Source organism: Melospiza georgiana, chromosome 1 (genome assembly GCF_028018845.1).
Source record: "Melospiza georgiana isolate bMelGeo1 chromosome 1, bMelGeo1.pri, whole genome shotgun sequence".
In the NCBI taxonomy this organism is placed as follows: domain Eukaryota; kingdom Metazoa; phylum Chordata; class Aves; order Passeriformes; family Passerellidae; genus Melospiza; species Melospiza georgiana.
In genome coordinates this window covers 105,822,451-105,835,595 of record NC_080430.1, presented here as the reverse complement: position 1 = coordinate 105,835,595, position 13,145 = coordinate 105,822,451, and the positions used below count along the sequence as shown (strand labels likewise).

At 41.5% G+C, this 13,145-nt stretch overlaps 1 protein-coding gene across 8 annotated transcripts in view; it reads right to left on the bottom strand.

The window, feature by feature from the left end:
- DLGAP1 (DLG associated protein 1) overlaps positions 1–13,145 on the bottom strand; it is a 407,137-nt gene that overhangs the window by 10,438 nt on the left and 383,554 nt on the right. For all 8 annotated transcript variants that reach the window (XM_058041385.1, XM_058041393.1, XM_058041401.1 and 5 more), the window contains one exon: positions 7,630–8,048. In XM_058041385.1, the coding sequence (XP_057897368.1) occupies positions 7,630–8,048 (419 nt within the window). The remainder of the gene's footprint in view (positions 1–7,629; positions 8,049–13,145) is intronic.

Here is a 13,145-nt window from a genome sequence, read left to right as displayed (position 1 = left end):
TCCAGGTGAGTGAATTGCTGGTGGAGCCTAGAAGAAATACTAGTCCTAAGCTGCCATCTTCTGCACCATCCCTTGGGCACAGTCACTTTTCTCATGAAAGTTAAGACAGCATTAACAGATATTGTGAAATATTTTGATGTACCACAATGAAAAATAAACAAACAAACACATACATACATAAATACATGCAACTTTGCGATAACCCCTTAACAAGATTTTTAGCATTTCATTGGTCCTGTGACTGGCTGCAGTGCTGGCTACCAGAATGCCACCATGCAGTGCTTGGTAAGAGAAAGGCCTCTCCAAGGGTTTGAGTAGCCACATGCTAAGCAGACTGGCACCAATACTCGTGATAAACTGAAACTCAGTACACACTTATATGAAATCTGTGTTCTCCTCCTTCAAGGCAAATGGATTTTCCTTCACCAGCCTCAAAGCTCACTTCTCAAGGCTGTTGAAGGAAAAGTGGGATGTGGAGTTCATTTATACTTCAGACATACAAAGGGGGGAAAAAGAGGGAGGGAAGAGAGTCTTTTCACATTTTTTTCTGAACCTATAGGAGAGAGCTCTGTGAACACACACAGAGCCCAGACTTTCATTTTGTTCCCAGAACTCAGCTCAGCACTGCCAGGAAATAGCCGTGAGCTGGAAGATTCACTAAGCAGAATATTTTCAGCATATTGCGCAGGGAGTTTTGCACACAACTCTAATTATTGTTAGCAAGGCTTGCGTGTCTAATTCTATGCGCACAGTGCTGAAAATGGACCCCTTGGTGTGTCTAGTCATTTATGCAACCCAATATGCAAACCACTCAACTGAAAGGACTTTTCAATAGTAGGAGGAGCTACTCCGAGAGCTTTCATGTGGTTCCCATTGTTATGAAAACTCTTCCCACTGAGTATATTTGGGAACAGCTGCCTCATCTGGAGTTCGGCCACTCTGACGCTTCCCAAGACTCGAGAAGGGGAGAAAAAAGTCTCTCAACTTCTTGGGATTTAAAAAAAAAGAAAAAAAAAGGATAAAAAAAGGTGATCTTTTCCTGGAAACCTACACCAAATGATTTGGAAATCACATCCCAAGCATGAAGAAATGTATATACAAGTTGTTGATGATGGATGGTAATGTGCCTCTTTCTTTTGGGGAAGAAGAGCTTCATATTCAGAGATCTCAGCAGAGGGAAAAGGAAGTCCTTGTCCTTGGCTGCCTAGTGACTGGCTATTTGCCTAAAAACCATCATCCCAGCTGACTGCGGGATGCATGCTGATGCTGTTCTCTATTGTTGCCACTTCTGCTGTGGCTGTGGCTGTATCTAGTCAAGTGTCACTGATTCCTCGCCCCTCAAAAGCAAGGGGTCTGTTAATGTGCAACTGGTCAACAACCAACTCTGTCACGGAAGTTAGGGGAGAAAAAAAGGCAAAACACAAAGCATACAAAAAGCTGAAAGGAATGTCTCTAGAAGACACAAAGCCTTATCAATAGCCTAAGTTTTGTTTCCAAACCCATGCTGCTTTTAGTGTTTCAAGGCACAGTGCTCATTTTGCTTACTCAGACAAAATCTTTGGTGCCCCACAGAAAGGCCAAGGTGTACTGAAAAATCAAAAGCAAAAATAGACCAATAGATTTTCTTAGAAGAAAAGCCTGCAAGGTTTGAAGCCAAATACCAAGAAAATAAATGGAATTACAAAGATAATACTCAAAACAAATCAGAAAAGAATCAGAGTAATCTTTAACAGCAAGGGAGATGGGGTGCAGGAGGAAAAACACATAAACATTCAAATTGCTGTGTTCAGCTAATAGGATACAAAGAAAACATATAAAACCAAGCAACAAAAAATCCCAACCCATCAAGATGCAATCATAATGGATTTAAACACCTATATAATGTTATTCATATCTGCTTTCTGTTCCATACAGGACTATACAGCACACTCAGCACTGTTGGATCTGAATGCCTTCCAGTAATGCATTAAGCAACATTATTAACATCCATCATATGCTTTGCTGTCACCTCTTCCCCAGAGGGAGAAGTGTGTGTACTGCAGTGTTTTGTTTTAATAGTTTGAATTTTTCCCTTTTTTTTTTTCCCCTCCCTTCTTGCTTTGACCTATCTTCCTTGTAAATCCGGTTCTCTCCTGTGACATTTCTTAAGACATGGACAATTATGTCTATTCTTGAAGAACTTACAGCTATTTTGATGGAATTCAGCTACTGTGGAATGCCTCCTCACTATTACTAATCTTATCTAGGAATCACAGAATATTATTCTAGGACAGATACATGACAGTGAATATCCTTGTGTCATTAATTCCCCATCATGTTCTTATTTTAAAACATTATTGAAAATAGACTTGGACTGTTTGCTGTTCAAGCAGTAAGTTCTTGCTTCTCTTGGTTCTAAGAATTGCACAGGACCTGTTTTGAAATTGTGGAGCTCTATTTGTTTCCCTCTTCCATGTCTTCATTGGAAAAGAAACAGGAAAACAACAAAATAAAAGAATTGTGAACACAAGCAGAAAAAATAGTTATTGTCATCTGCTCTAACTAGGAAGATGACTCTGTGTATAATAAGGATAACAAAATATAAGAAAATAACAAAACCCACCTGAAGTGATGTGAAAAGTAATCACATAGAGAAACCAGGGGAGTTTTGAGAAGGGACAGCACTATTTGGCCTTAAAACCCCAACTGATGTATTTGCATTTGAACTTTGACAGGCCTCAGGGTCTAACAAGTGACAAAGGAGGCACTTTACGACTCCTGACTATCAAATGCCCTTAACGTGAAAACACCTGGTTGATAGGCAGGGCCCAGGCTAGGGAAGGGAATACCGGACTTGCTCATTGCCCCAGGAGCAAGTGGCAGCAACAATAGCTGAAATTACAGGGACACAGCCTGACATTTGCGTTGCAGATGTTGGCTGGGCACTATGCATATGAAGCAATCCTGCCACAGAGCTGTCACAATCCATTTCCAAGCCAGGATGGACCAGCATTTTAGCCTATTCATGTTGACAGAGCTACATTTAAATAACGCCAAGTATGACAAAAGCCAGGAAATTCAAACTTAAAGCTACTGCTCAGGTCTTAAGCTCAGCTGTTAAGGAGAAAACAGCCAAATGGAACAAACTAGGGAAGGAGCAGTCCTTTCTTTGAGTCATATATACTTACAGGAGTGATCTCATTGAAAGTAATAAGGCTGTCTGCATGAGCAAATTCTTCTCATTTGGATTAAAGCAGTTTCCATGTGTTCTCTGACTTACTTGGCTTTTATTAGCACATTTAATCTTTTTTTTTTTTTTTCCCTAACTAGATCGTTTCCTTGCTTGTGGATTTCACTTTTTGCCTTGCTAGCCTCTGGGCACTGGTAGGGCTTTCCTTGCTGGCTTTCCTTTGAGAAACCCTCGTGTAGGGAGAACTCCCTACTGGGGACAAAAGAAAACCAGAACAAGAAAAGGATGAGTTGGGCATATGGCCAGAGGCACGTAGCCAGGGGGATTCCAGCAGGACTCGGCCTCATGTCAGGCTGGTGACCATCCCTCTGCACGGCTGTCCCAGCCCACGGCAGGATGAGGCTGTCTCACTCCTCGGAGCAGCAGAGGCTGGGATTGCTTGGAGAAGCCCTGCAGAGGAATGGTTTTCCATGCTTATGGCTGAGTGTGAGCTCATGGGTCTCTTTTTATTTTGCCATGCACAACTATCATGAAAAATGTACCTTTCCCTAAACTTTATTCTCTTGCATCTAACCTTTACTTTTTCTGTTTTCTTTTGAAACAATTGAAACAAACCAAAACAGCAGACAGTGTGTAAGCACTGCATAATTTGTCAGAACTGGATGAATTTGTAGAGGCTCTGGTCCTGAGCAGTGAGGTTCCTGCAGATTTGAGGTCAACCTTTATTCACACACTAGCCCAGAGGGCTACTGTATACACACAGGAGAATTATAATGACAGGTCTTGTGAGAGCCTTGGTTTTCTGTTTTACTTTTTACATGATTTGGCCTGGCGTTTCTCACCACTAAACCCACATTACACCTGACTTGTGGTGAATCAGGCCTGCTGTTTGCTTCTGATGGTTATCTTTACACCAAAGCCACAGTACAACCTCATGTGAAAGAGAAACTTCTGGAGAGGGGGCAGGGGAAGCTTTATGATTCTTCCAAGAATGTCAATATGAACAACGGCAAAAAACCCCACCAAAGACAGGCCAAGGCCATAGGAATATGCTCCTGTGCCCACCCCTGCTGGGAAAAAAAATGGTCGGAGCTGTGCAGGGAGCCAGGTCTGATGGTGCTAATTTTGTATGTAAATGGTGACAATAGAGGTCTGAACCAAAAGTCACCAACAACTGTGGTGAGGCTCTGACTATTTGAAATTTTACAGGGGAGAGGTAGGAGGAGCAAGCAGATGGTTCAGGAAAAAAACAAAAAAAAGTCAACAGTTGATTTCACTTGAGGCCTGATCCAAAGCGTCAATCAAGTCTCACAAGGTGTTTAGCCTCAGATGTGTAACATCTTTTCTTTTTTTTTATGAGAGCCCTAGAGTTTGTAGCCAACTTCCCTGTAACTGCAAAATACACTGAAATCACATCAAGTATGTTAGCTTAAAGTGTGATTGGTGTTCATCTGCCTGTCACACAAGCTGCAGCTTTATCAGAAAATTATTTCAGATAGAACCAGAATATACTATCCAATAAATAATTCATGGCAGAATGGAAGCCACATTTCTCTCTATATTGGCATTTCATCGTGCAGCCGCTGAACCACAGCTTGTTTTTATACAGAGCAGCAGACTCCATTTCCCAGCTAGAAACATTCAATCCCATCTGGTAGATCCATTCCCAGCTAGATAATACCCTACGTATCTATGTAACATACAAGCTACTGTCAAACAGCAGCGAGCCGTCTCCCCGAGACAGCTGTTCCGCACAAGGGCCGCATTGTCTGGAGGAAGCGCGGATCGTTTTACGGGGAGCGCCGGGGGGATGAGCCCTCTGTCAGCTGCCATGGCATTGAGAAAACCTCGCTCATCACACGTTCTCCTTATTTTGTTATCTGGCCAAACACATGCTGGGCATGTCAGGTTGGAAACAAAGGGTGCATTCCCCGCTTTGGTTATGTTTCATTAGGGAAAGCAAAGCAAACGCACCTCTTCTGCTCCTTTCCTCTCTCTCTGTAAAGTGTAGAGATGTATGAAAAAGACGTTTTTTCGGGGCAGGGTTTGTAACAACCAGGCTTTTGTTCCTGGCACTGCTGAGCGGGCAGAGTGGCCCCGGCCATATGCTTTTCCTTGGCACCAGGTAGAGCGGGACGTGCTGGGGCACAGCAGAAAGCCCTGCACAGCCTCTGTGGGAGGCAGCTGCCACGTGCCACGGCAGCTGACAGCGTCACACTGAAATAAGGACTGCCACAGTGGCCACCAAACCCAGGTGACCCTTCTCCTCCTGCCACTTCCAGTGACCACGAGAAGTGCCAGGACACATGCCAGGTGTGTTGTGAGGGAGCATTGGGATTAGCTAGCCTAACCATTCCTTTATCTTCCTCACAACTGACCCCTCCCACTGATTGCCCAAAGAGCCCCTTAAAACTGTCGTATATCAAAGACACCAAGACATTGAGAGAAAATTCTGTACAGATAGGCATTTTTTGCATCTATCAGGCTCATAAAATTCACTTCATGTTCTTTTCCTACAACTTTATTGGTGCACCAACTACCTTGGTGCACAAATATAATATTTATAGGTTTTTCCAGTATTATCAGTTCATAGAATGACAGAATAGTTTGGGTTAGAGAGGAACTTTAAAATCATCTAGTTTCAGCTCCATTGCCTTGGGCAAGGACACCTTCCCCCAGACAAGGTTGCCCAAAGCTCATCCATCTTGAACCCTTGTCTTTGAACCCTTCCTTGTCCTTCATGTCCTTGAACCTTTCCAGGGATGGGGCATCTTCAACTTCCCTGGGCAACACTGTTCCAGTGCCTCACCACCCTCATCATAGAATATGTTTTCCTTATGTCCTCAGTTGTTATGACTTATAAAAGTTGTGTGTTTCCTGTTTGTTAAGTGTTCACACTTCTTTTTCAATCTAAAATCTTATTGTTCACAAGGTTTATTTCTTCATACTACAGAAACAACAGAAACTCTTTTATTCTGATCTATGTTCAAAGAGATTTTTGAATGCATTGATGATGTGAGTTAAAAATGAGATTCAAAAATTCTAGAACTTGGGAAATCTGGATCTGCTTTTAAGGTCAAACATTCCATATGTTTTCTTCAGAAGAAATTGTTAGCCTATTGTATAACATAAATTTTACATAAATATAAAACCTTTACATATCTTAAAATTCAGGTTATCTTATACGTGCCATTAAAATAAATTTCTAGTTGCTTACAATTTTGTCAAACTTTGACTATCTAGATCCTACCTTTTCATTCACTGGGTTGAATGGAAAGTTCCAGCAGAAACAGCTTGTGCATTTCTAAGAATTTTTTTCCAGTATTAATTTCTTTCAAAAATCAAAACCTTTACCTTTTCAAAGAATTCAAACATCTCTCTTCTTGAGAGGAAAGGTTAAAAATTTTTAAGAAGCAATTCTGTAGCTGAAGTAATAGTCCTTGCTTTGGTAGTAGCTAATTTGGGAGTTGGAAAAATATTACTTTTATATCCAGGAAAATATGCTTAGGCATGTCTAAATTATAAAAAACTGAATTTGCTATAAGCAGCTGCCTCTTAGTGTTTCCCAGAAGCTCACTTCTAAAACTTGAAACAGCCTTATTTGCAAGGAGCATTTTCACAGATTTACCTCTGTCTAAAGTTCACAGCTAACAATAGTACTGTTCCTTGTAAGAGAAATAAATGGAAAAAACCCTTCTATTTTTACTGGGAGAAAAAATTCTGGACTGGGAAACACATGCTCAGCCCTTCTGCCCTAATTAGAGTAAACAATTAAGATGTGAACTACTCAGCCCTCAACCCTTCTGGGTAATGAAGGTTTACTGGACAGTCCTGTTACTTTACAGGTAGGTTAATGTAGCTGATAGTGGTGACAACTGAGATGTAGTTTGCATGTGTGTGGTTTTTTATCTGTGTGAACAACTTCTTTTATTGGGATGGTCAAAGCAAATGAGAACTGCAAAGGAGATGTAGGGAGGCTGGAGAGGGAAAGAGAGAGAGAGAGGACAATTTGGAAGCATAACTGCAATCTTTTTCAGTAGGGAGAGACATCTAAATACTCTTATGCCAGTCACCATCTGAGAAGTCAACTGAAATATGAATTTAATTAAAAGGAACTACAGTCTGTTAAACTGCATTCTAAAGTTATGAGAAGTGATTTCAAACAGAAGAGTTAAGAAACATTAATACTACAAGATCCCTAACCACACTCTCCTAATTATCCGTTGAACTATGCAAACCCAAAAACGAATACCACTGGAGTTTCAGAAGCGCCGAGCATTTGCATTCCCTGTCAGCTTTAATAAGGATTATGATATACATACATACAGTCCTTCTGAGAATCATAACCATAGCTTCATTAGCTAAGTAAGAAAGGGTACAATACAGAATTCACTGGAGTGAATTTGACCTATATTAAATACTTCTTTGCAGTTGCAATATTATTGTGTGTGGTTACTTACTGTCCTCAGGTAAGTTGTTTTCCCGTTCTTCTCTCTCCATTTGTTGGCACCACCCCTCCATACGATCTCTCTCTGCCTGAAGTAGCTTCAGAAACCAGTGGCCATCTCGTGGGCACACTGACCTTTGAACAGCTTCCAGAGGATCTTCAGTAATAGAGTCAATCCATGGGTCAGGAGGAGGTAAAATGGATGGATCAAAATCTGTCTCAAAGTCATCATCCACTGCACATGCATGGTAATGGTTTCCTGACCCTTGTATGCTAACGGTAGAGGTGCTTGCATCTCGGGAAAACTGTCTTGATATTTGTCCAGAACATGTATTGTCCTCTTGAGGGTCGATTATTTCAAAGTTCTCATGGAAATCCAGGTCTGCTTGCACAGCTGTTGTTACACTATTAGACCGTGTAAACCTGCGAAAGCTTTGGAGAGCAAAAACAGAAAATGTTTAGAAAGTTTTTTCTAAGCAATTCAGCATGGAAGGACTTACTAAGATTCTGCCACTCTTCCTAAGACTGGCAGTCACACCTCTCAGTGCTACACTCGGGTGTTTTTTTTTTTCTTGAAATGATCAGCATAAGCTTTTTTTCTCATTGCAAGCAAACAAACAAGCATCTCTCTTTTTCCATGCAAACTCACTGTTTATTGAGACAAGGACCTCTAATTGTTATGTGATTTAACAAAGCCAGAGGCCAGCCCAAGAGAGAGATACCAGCGCCAGCAGCTCAGGATTTTAGGTTACTGATTAATGAAAAGTTAAAGGGGCCCAATTTTCAGAAGTGGTTTATCTTTCAAATTTTTAAACTCACACCCACTCACACATCCAAACTCACAAGCCACATTTAAAAATCATACATGTGAAATCAGTAACATACTAATACCAATGAGTCTACTACATATGTAATATTATACATTCCGTTTATACAAAAAAGTACTTTTAACTCAGATAAATATTTTTATTGCTTCTTCATGACTATATATCTGCCATCTCTAACAATTTCAGTGCCCATTGCCAGTGTCCAGACATTCTATTTTTCACATTCAAGCTTCAGTTTCAAAATGATCTCTTTTTCACCAAAGCTAGCACTCTCCTGCCTGTGTTACTCTCCTTGTGATGGCTGCTCTCCTGTAGGCAGCTGCATATCACCTTGCAGAGCTCCCCTGTGTTGGGGCATCTGAGGGCAAAGGCATGAGCAGGGGAGAGAGGAGGTTTGGGGGGTTGAGTTGGATGGGTTTTCTTTACGTAAACAGCACTTCGGATTCTGCAGTCTGAGGCATCTGACCGAAAATGCTGACAGAGGAGGAGCACAGAGCAGTATAAGGAGTGAAAGACAAGGAATGAGGAATGTTGTTGCAGGAGGTGGTAATGAGAGCCCATTTGATAGCAGTGAATTGTGGAGGTATGAGTGGAAAACAAGTGAGGCAGACTGCTGTCTTGCCTCATGATGAAAAAGAAGGTAAACCATAAAGCACAGATGTTCCTCAAATCAGTAATATTTAGGGTTCAAGATGAACAGTTTTGAACTGAATAGGGACAGATTCCTCTGTCTTCTTCTTACAAATCCAGGATGGCTGTGCACTCATGCAGCCAGTAGTTATTCTCCAATTTGTTCTCAATCTCACATCTACACTTGAAACTAGTGTTAGGACCCATTACTCTGTGATATTTTGGCTGTTTTGCCATTGCCAGTTCTGTTTTCAGTTTGCACTCAAGCAGCAGTGAAAATGCTGAAGACATGGAGGAACTGGATGCTGGGCACCATTTCACTTCCCTTCTTTTATATTCCACCTTCCACCGAAGAACAATAGCCAAATAGACAAGTACAACTGACAGCAAAATGTCATCAAGTGTGCTTAGTCTCTACAGCTGGTGAGGGAGCAGATGGAAGGATGCTGAGGCAGGATTTAATGTCCTATATACCTGGTGCATCCAGATAGCTCAGGAGAACTGCAGTAGACTTCAAGGGGGATTGTAATTCGTCCTGCTCATAGAAGAAATTAATGGCTGTTGATCTGGGGCTTTGAGTGGAGTAGAGCAAAGCAAAACTGGAGTTGAGAAAGGTCCTCCAATAAAAGAAAAAACCAAAACAAATCATGATGTTAATTTGAGCCTTCTTCTGCAGAGGAAGAAGGCTCAAATTAACATTTCAGCCATATCAGTCCCAGGAAAACTTTAATAGTAGATTGTGTACATATTTTTTTTAATAATCAGAAGCATTTTAACAAAGTGCCTGATGCTTGCATTCTTTCATAACAGATGTTAAATGATACAAAAGTCATGGTTGTGCCACTGTGGTTGTGCATGATATGCACCAGCAAACTGAAAAATAAAGAGTGTGCAGAATCTCCAGCTTGATAGTATTTATCCTTTGGAAAGCAGAAAAAGCATTTTGTTATGGACTGATACAGCAGAAAAAGTTAGAAAGGGAGGAAAAAGGTCACTGGGGAGGTGGAATTCCTTCCACAGGAGAAAAGGTTTAGAAAATATGGCTGAGCAGAAGACTATGGGAGATCTATGAAATTCTGACTAGGGGATGTGTCACCATTTCTCTGAGTGCAATAACTCTGGGAGGAAGACAGCCAGTTGCAAGGCTTAGAGGTCTAAAGATCTACATCTAATGAAAGGAAGTACTTCTTCACACAATGTGTGAATAAATTGCCACGGAATCCTGGAAAAAGCAAAGGTAAAAATAGGTTCAAAGAGAACTTGATCAAATTCACAGGAAGAGCCATTACACATCTCATATTTGGCTTAGGAAGTTCCTGAACAACAGAATACTAAATTGGGAATGTCTACTGGGAGAAGTAGTGCTTAGTTCACAGACTTTATACACTCTCCTTTACACTTTTCCTAAGTATCTGCTATAGGCCCCTGGCAGAGAAAAGCTGTCATACTAGTATGAGTGATTAGAGAGACACTAGCATTAGGCTTACATTACAGTGAAAATCTATTGTGAACCCAATCCATGTTAGTTTTGTTTTTTTTTTTAATTGCTTTAATTTGACCACCAACCTGACAAATCCCTTATCTGCACTGAGGTATACAAACACACAGAACACACACACAACACACACACAAAAACATGTGTGCCCACACAGGCACATGCTGACTGAGGATTTCTTTTTAGTCATTTAGTCAGGGTTCACTGACAGCCAAGGCATTAGTACACAGTGTACTTTTCCACACCTTCCATAGCACTGGTGAGAAAAGCAAATGCCTTAGTCCAGGCTTGCTCCTCTCCATGTTCCTGCCTCCATGTCACAGCCACCTTCTGCTTTCTCTGGTGCCCTAGACTCTGACACTCTTCTCTTTCAGATGACCACTTGTGTTTTCAGTTAACACCCTGGCTTTTCAGTGTAGGCCAAAACCCAAATGTGAAAGCATCAAAGTCTGCTTGACAGGAGGATGTATTGCTGGAGGTTCTACATTTCAAGGCTTTCAGGAGTGTGCTCTTACTGGGTTCAGTATGAGCTAGTACCACCAAACCCAGACTCTGCTGAACAAATGAAATAGAATGACCTACTTTTTTTGCCTTTGTTTTATCTATATAATAGTATGCTACAGGTTTGCATGACAGTTTCTTGGCACTGGATTATGTAACTTATCTGTCTTCAAAAGAAAAACAACTTGGCAATAGAATACAGCATCAGTTCAAAATTAGAAAAAAAACTTCCAAGGAAATGTATTTTGAATAAAATGGAAATGTAGGAAGGCACTTACTATCTGCCTGCCTCCAACTCATCTGTAAAAAATGCCGAATAGATGGTAATTTTAGTCTCTGACACAGCTTCCTCACTCACTTCCAGGATGTTTTACTCCCACAAAGTACCATTTGTGTTCCACATGAGCCTTTTTTGCTTTGCTCTCAGTTAAAACTCCATACTAGAGGAGAGCTGTTGAAGCTAATGATAAAGTTTTTGCAACTTCTACCATGTAAAACATTCACAAGTTTACCTAAAAAAAAAAGGGAAAAGGTTCAAAACAGAGGTTTGCTTCTTCTGCTGCTTTCAGGCTTGGTTCTTTTGTACTCAGTTGTGCCCTGCAGGCACAAGGTGTAATAATTACATCTTCAGAGAACTGCAGCAGATATTTGGCCTAGGGTGCAGAAAGCCATGAAACCTCAGACTGGATAAACCAGTATGGAGAACAACAGAATGATGTGTTTTGAACAACAACATGGTCACTTGTTGGCATTCAACTCTCAGCTTCTAAGTCTTTGGCTTTCTTTTGCAAAACATGTTTGCAATTCAACTTAGATAATTCCTTCCTTAAAAAAACTTCAAACCCAAAATTCCAGAAAAGATCTGAATTTCAAACCAACTGATGCATGGTCAATCTCACAGGTATTTAGGTTAAACTCAGCCTTACTTTACCCACTGACTGTCCTCCCCTTTGGTGGTGGGCTTCTCTGCTAAGGTTGCAGCTGCTGTCAGCAGAACAAAACAAACTGCAGAAGGAGTTAGCAGATAGGGTACATGTTTCTAATGGCAGGAACAATATTCCTGCTCCAACCCCATTCCTTGCAGCTGCTCATCTTTGTTCATCACATTGTTTTAAGCTAGTTGGTTTATTTGTTTTTTCCCAACTCTTGGCCTTTTCATTGCAGAGCAGAGATGCTGGCTGGAGCACTCAGCCTCCCTCCAGGGCTTGGTCTGGTGCAGGGGGGCTATTGCCAGCCAGCAGGGTGTGATCAGAAATTCATGGCCAGTTCTGCCAAGGCAGCAGCCCACCAGCTGGTTAGGAGCCACCAGGGCTGTAAGCATTCCCTCCACTCACGGGCAGCTGTGGCCAGAGAAGGAGATTGGCCCAAAAAGATTTGCCTTTTGTGGACCAGAGCAGGAGTTCCTCCTCCAAGCAAGCACAGGTTGGGAGGTGATGTGGGGAATGAGTCCCACCAGGATGGGACTGGCCAGAGGAATGGGTGTGGGTTGCAAGGGACATTTAAAGGTCATCTAGTCCAACTACCCTGCAATGGGCAGGGACATCTTCAACTAGATCAGGCTGCTCCAAGCCCTGTTTGGCCTGACCTTGAGTGTTTCCAGGGATGGGACACCTACGACCTTCAGAATTGCCCACTGGAATGGCTTCCACCATGGAGAACAGAGATAGCCAGAAAATGCTGCTGACAAAAGCCATGCAAGTAGTTCACAGAATCACAGAATATTCTTAGTTGCAAGAGACCCCAAAGGATCATCAAGTCCAACTCTTAGCCCTGCACAGGACATCCCCCAAATGTCATATCATGTACTTTCTGCTTAGCTTACCCAAAACACAGACTTGAAAGGTTTACTCTAAATAGTACAGTGTTGAGAAGTTTGAGTTAGAGTTAGGGAAGAACAGCAAAACCTGAGTATTTTTTCTTGGACAGTAAGTAACCAAACTCAAACACCTACCGGAAAAAAACAGAAAAATATGAATTTATATAGTAACAAAATCCATAGATGTGAGGGTTTTTTTTTTTTCCTGAAGGACACAGCACAGGGTTTTTGTTTGATTATTTGCTTTATGTCACCATATT